Raw genomic sequence first — 6,000 nt, forward strand, 5'->3', positions numbered from 1 at the left:
TGAATTCCACCATCTTCACCACCATTAATGTGAACTACATTGTCACTGCTACTGTAAAATAAACTACACGAGTGAACAATGTGCACTGATTTTCGTTCGCTCTCAAGAAAGAGAAAATATTTCGCTGCCGCGGGAGACCACAGACGAGCGGAGATGGCAGCCAGAACGGGAACGTGCGATTAGCGCCGTGATATTTCAGTGACAGACAAAAGATGGTAAATGTTTACCCGAATGGGATCCCAAAGGCACCCAGGGGTGTCACAAGTGTTGCTGGAGCCAGGTTGTAGGCAACAAAGTTCCCTGCTTGGCCCAGTGCCACTGAAAATAAAGTTGAGTCAATGTTCACGTTAAACATTCATTTTTAATTTATACACAAAACTCGTTATTAATCGAAAGCTTAATTTTGTATCTGCAAACGTCCTTTTTCAAGGTGGATAAGCCCATTTTATTTTCACACAGTGCCTATAATTCTTCAAAGTTTAATATAAACAAGTTATTGCATTTCAGTTATCCTCGCTGTTCAACCACCCCACGCTCAGGCCACAACTCTCCTGCTTCGCCCTTAGACTCCTCTACTTTGAAAGTCTCAACATTACATGCGGTTCTAGTTCGTACTTTTATGAAGAGAGAAGAAAAAACCCCGAAACATTTAGCCAGCTACAGCGCTGAGGGTTACTTGAACAGGTGTTATTGGGTAAGGGCTATTCCACAGACCAAACTCGGACATACGCCGCAGTCAGCCTAGGTCATTAAGAACCGGGCAGTCATTAGTGCGTCTGGGCTTGTTAATTCCTGCCACCCGTACACAGATGCCAATTCCCGCACTGTCTGGGTCAAACCTGGGTTGTCAGCTGTCCGAGTTGAACCGGGACAAGTGGAAACCCAAGCTGTGGGTCAGTTCATTTATATCGGGAGTACAGCAAAACGCCATGCCGCTGCTCCCCACACGAACGTAGATGCGCATCGACAAAATAGTTAAAAAGTGCACAGAAAACAAGTGTTGCACCTTAAACACGTCAAAAAACATTTGGATGTTTGTGAAAATGAATGTTCACGTAATGTTTAACATAAGAAGCAGTGTCGGGTGTCTCTGTGGTGGGTTGTGTCGCCCTCACTTGTAAGAGTGCCGACCCACCACAGCCATTCCCTGAGGCAAGAGCGACCTGCAAATAAGACAGCGGCACAAGTGAGGAGGGTGCATTTTATACGTAGATTATGAAATTAATGATATCTGAAGTTGCACCTTGAGCTGTGTTTGCTACATTTCTGCACGTGGCCTGTGATCCAGTGCTGTGTGGAGATAAGGGGTTGGGTGGATCACACGATAATTGGTGAAACTCCCAAAGCCGCTGGACAGCGAGGTCGCCACCTCCTGGCTTGGCAGGGTATGGGCAGTACCGCAAGTGGATTCATCGCTATCTGTATTCCATCTGGACAGGGAATGAGTGTTACTAACCTTGCACACGTGGGGTTTCTCCGGGTATTCCGGTTTCATGCTACATATATAAACACTAATGAATGGAGTTGACCAAAAATCGAAAGATAGGACTACAGAGCTTGGGGAATCTTGTTTCTCGCAGGAAGTTCACTCTGAGAGCGAATGAAGTTCACTCTGAGAGCGAATGAAGTTCACTCTGAGAGCGAATGAAGTTCACTCTGAGAGCGAATGAAGTTCACTCTGAGAGCGAATGAAGTTCACCCTGAGAGCGAATGAAGTTCACTCTGAGAGCGAATGAAGTTCACTCTGAGAGCAAATGAAGTTCACTCTGAGAGCGAATGAAGTTCACTCTGAGAGCGAATGAAGTTCACTCTGAGAGCGAATGAAGTTCACTCTGAGAGCGAATGAAGTTCACTCTGAGAGCGAATGAAGTTCACTCTGAGAGCGAATGAAGTTCACTCTGAGAGCGAATGAAGTTCACTCTGAGAGCGAATGAAGTTCACTCTGAGAGCGAATGAAGTTCACTCTGAGAGCAAATGAAGTTCACTCTGAGAGCGAATGAAGTTCACTCTGAGAGCGAATGAAAACTATCCATGTAACAAGCCATGATCGTGGTTTGTTGAATTTCGATTTAAAGCTTTCGTGACTGCAGGGATTCATCTTCTTGGTTCTTTCGGTAAAGTCACGTAGAAGGGAAGTAATAAAATAATAAAAATAAAACATAATAAAACAATTCTCACATAGTGAGACTTTACCGAAAGAACCAAGAAGACGTGGTTTGTTGAGTTAGTGGAGTGTTGAGTAAGTGGTGTTTGTGTGTTGAGTTAGCGGTGTGTGTGTTGAGTTAGCAGTGTGTGTTTGTTGAGTTTGTGGTGTGTGCATTGAGTTAGTGGTGTGCACATTGAGTTAGCGGTGTGCACATTGAGTTAGCGGTGTGCACATTGAGGTAGCGGTGTGCACATTGAGTTAGTGGTGCGTGTGTTGAGTTAGCGGTGTGTGTGTGTTGCGTGAGCGGTGTGTGTGTTGAGTTAGCGGTGTGTGTGTGTGTTGAGTTAGTGGTGTGTGTGTTGTGTTTGTGGTGTGTGTTGAGTTAGTGGTGTGTGTGTTGAGTTAGCGGTGTGTGTGTGTTGTGTTTGTGGTGTGTGTTGAGTTAGTGGGGTGTGTTGTGTTTGTGGTGTGTGTTGAGTTAGTGGTGTGTGTGTTGTGTTTGTGGTGTGTGTTGCGTTAGTGGTGTGTGTGTTGTGTTTGTGGTGTGTGTTGAGTTAGTGGTGTGTGTGTTGTGTTTGTGGTGTGTGTTGAGTTAGTGGTGTGTGTGTTGTGTTTGTGGTGTGTGTTGAGTTAGTGGTGTGTCTGTTGTGTTTGTGGTGTGTGTTGCGTTAATGGTGAATGTGTTGTGTTTGTGGTGTGTGTTGAGTTAGTGGTGTGTGTGTTGTGTTTGTGGTGTGTGTTGAGTTAGCGGTGTGTGTGTGTGTTGAGTTAGTGGTGTGTGTGTGTTGTGTTTGTGGTGTGTGTTGAGTTAGTGGTGTGTGTGTTGTGTTTGTGGTGTGTGTTGAGTTAGTGGTGTGTGTGTTGTGTTTGTGGTGTGTGTTGCGTTAGTGGTGTGTGTGTTGTGTTTGTGGTGTGTGTTGAGTTAGTGGTGTGTTTGTTGTGTTTGTGGTGTGTGTTGAGTTAGTGGTGTGTCTGTTGTGTTTGTGGTGTGTGTTGCGTTAGTGGTGTATGTGTTGCGTTTGTGGTGTGTGTTGAGTTAGTGGTGTGTGTGTGTTGTGTTTGTGGTGTGTGTTGAGTTAGCGGTGTGTGTGTGTTGAGTTAGTGGTGTGTGTGTGTTGTGTTTGTGGTGTGTGTTGAGTTAGTGGTGTGTGTGTTGTGTTTGTGGTGTGTGTTGAGTTAGCGGTGTGTGTGTGTTGAGTTAGTGGTGTGTGTGTGTTGTGTTTGTGGTGTGTGTTGAGTTAGTGGTGTGTGTGTTGTGTTTGTGGTGAGTGTTGAGTTAGCGGTGTGTGTGTGTTGAGTTGGTGGTGTGTGTGTCTTGTGTTTGTGGTGTGTGTTGAGTTAGTGGTGTGTGTGTTGTGTTTGTGGTGTGTGTTGAGTTAGTGGTGTGTGTGTTGTGTTTGTGGTGTGTTGAGTTAGCGATGCATGCGCTGCGTTGGCGGTGCATGCGTCGAGTGAATGCCCCGCACCTGCCCTCTGCGCCCGCCCAATACCCATCTTCTGCACCACGAAGGAGGTTCCGTTGAGGAGGCTGCACGCGAGCGCCACGGCCACTCCGAGCGTTGAGGCCGTCGCCTCCTCCATCTCCGTCTCTGTGAATGGCAGAAACCAATTTAAAACGTCGGCTTTCACGACCAATATTATCCATCGCATGACCAATATTGTATCCATTATTATGGATCCAATATTATTACAATATTAGTTATGCGGTCTAACCCCAAACAACACTTATGGGCAGAAATCAAATCGATTTCCAGACTGCCAGCTCGAAGAAGCGAATGTGCGGCCATATCTTCTCCGAACTCGATTTTTGAATCGGTGGTCCGACACGACATTCGCTCGTTAGTGCCGGACATCTGGAGATAGGCCGAGAGCTTTAGTACAAGCAGCGCACGTCGCTGTGCAGCGTTGGATCCGAGAGCAGAGGCGATCGGGGTCATCTGCTCGGTTCCTCGTCAGGGCGAGAGATTCCCCAGAGGGTCCCGGTTGGTGGTGGCTGCGGTGCCAGCGGTGGTGCCATGCACGGTGCATGTCCCGTGGCGCCTCAGACCGCGAGCCGCGTGCGCGTGGCGGGGCGAGGTCACGTCCCCGCGGCGACCTCTCGACCCGAGTGGTCGCGCTCAGGACAGAGACCTCTGGCTCAGGGCTCCCCCCGCGGGATCGCGCTGCAGGGCTCGGCACTTTCCTCGAGCGAGGAGTGAACTGACGCCCGTGCGAGGCGGCGGGAGCGGTGGCGAAGCGGGCGGCTCACGGCGCTTACCAAACCCCGGCCACCCGAGTTCGATTCCCGCTCACACTCACTCGTGTGCCGTCCCGGCCTGAATAGGTGCTCGCTAACAGCACTTGCCCCAACAGTTTGTTAAAGGCTACCCGGGGGAACTTTGTCTTGGGTGGCGCCCGCCTGCGATCAATAACTTTGCACGCAGTGGCCGGTGGATCACAACATTGTGAAGAATGTCTCAGTGAATATGCAGGAGTCTCCATGAATGGGTAAAAGTCTACATGACTGAGTGAAGACTGAATGAGTGAAGACTGAATGAGTGAAGAATGAATGAGTGGGGCAGTCGCCGTTGACTCACCAAGCCGGCACACGCAGCGCGCTTCCGCACCCGCCCCAGCCGCGCGGGGCAAACCACTCCACGGGAGGTGGTGGGGGGTGGGCAGGGCCAGGATGGTCTCGCCCAGACCCCTGATCTCTCCAGCATCAAGCACGCAGCCAATTTCGTATTCCTCTTACTTAGGGTCACGTTCGGTTACCCAGGAAAGTCTGAAGACTCGATTTCAGGAGGCTCCGGTCAAGTTTTCGCAGAAGGGTCAATGTCGTTGCGGTGTGCATCGTTGGTAATTACATCCAGCAATCATCGGGCGCCGTGCCAACACGTTCATTACGAATAGTATTGGTCGCGAAAGCCGACGTGTTAAACTTTGAGTAGACAATATATGCCTCATTCTACAGTACATTAAAGTACAGCACGAAACTTCACGTAGACTCATACGCATCCATTTATTTAGACTCCTGCCCACTCATGAATCCCCGTAGACTAATGTTGCCGCCTTTCCCACTGCAAGACCGAATCCATATTTCTCTCAGCCTACATCTATCGACCCAGTGCAGTTTGCTGTAACAAAGGATTTCCTGCCATCCGAACGGAAATCGGTACAATTCCAGGATGCCCGTGGTTTGAGATTGTGGTGCTCCCCTGCGCGAGGTTTAAGGCACCTGTCACCGACATTCCATTCATCATGGATGATAACAAAACACAGTGGCTCAACACCGGGCTCAAATGCCTATTAACGTCAATAAACAGTACTGCCCGAGTTGGAATGGGTAAGCGTGTAACGCGTTTAGTGAATTGAGCCAAGATCGTTATTAAAAGAGCTTGGAAAAAAGGTGATGGGGATTGAATTTTAAAGTTGGGCAGTGCAAGGGAAGAGGCGGAAATAGATGTGAGGTGACCTGCAGTGCGGTGAGTGAGTGGGTGAGTGGATGGGTGGGTGGGTGGATGAGTGGGTGGGTGAGTGGGTGGGTGAGTGGTTGAGTGGGTGGGTTGATGGGTTGGTGAGTGGGTGGGTGAGTGGGTGGGTGAGTGGGTGGGTTGGTGAGTGGGTGGGTGAGTGGGTGGGTTGGTGAGTGGGTGGGTGGGTGGGTTGGTTGGTGGGTGGGTGGGTGAGTGGGTGGGTGGGTTGGTGGGTGGGTGGGTGAGTGGGTGGGTTGGTGGGCGGGTTGGTGGGTTGGTGGGTGGGTGGGTGGGTGAGTGGGTGGGTGGGTTGGTGGGTGGGTGGTTTTGTGAGTGGTTTGGTGAGTGGGTGGGTGAGTGGGTGGGTGAGTGGGTGGGTGGGTAGGTGGGTGGGTGGGT

At 49.8% G+C, this 6,000-nt stretch overlaps 1 protein-coding gene across 2 annotated transcripts in view; it reads right to left on the reverse strand.

Annotated features, from left to right (window-relative positions):
- The window catches only part of LOC144723938 (magnesium transporter NIPA1-like), a 12,664-nt gene extending 7,080 nt beyond the window's left edge, over positions 1 to 5,584 (reverse strand). The window contains exons 1-4 of one of the 2 annotated variants that reach the window (XM_078602717.1): positions 4,723 to 5,584; positions 3,613 to 3,735; positions 1,116 to 1,163; positions 228 to 318 (exon numbers count right to left, since the gene is read on the reverse strand). In XM_078602717.1, the coding sequence (XP_078458843.1) occupies positions 228 to 318; positions 1,116 to 1,163; positions 3,613 to 3,727 (254 nt within the window). In that variant the 5' untranslated portion in view covers positions 3,728 to 3,735; positions 4,723 to 5,584. The other variant, XM_078602718.1, reaches the window with a different exon arrangement.
- Positions 5,585 to 6,000: the final 416 nt, after the last annotated feature.

This window comes from Lampetra planeri, chromosome 19 (genome assembly GCF_965212315.1).
Source record: "Lampetra planeri chromosome 19, kcLamPlan1.2.h2, whole genome shotgun sequence".
In the NCBI taxonomy this organism is placed as follows: Eukaryota; Metazoa; Chordata; class Hyperoartia; order Petromyzontiformes; family Petromyzontidae; genus Lampetra; species Lampetra planeri.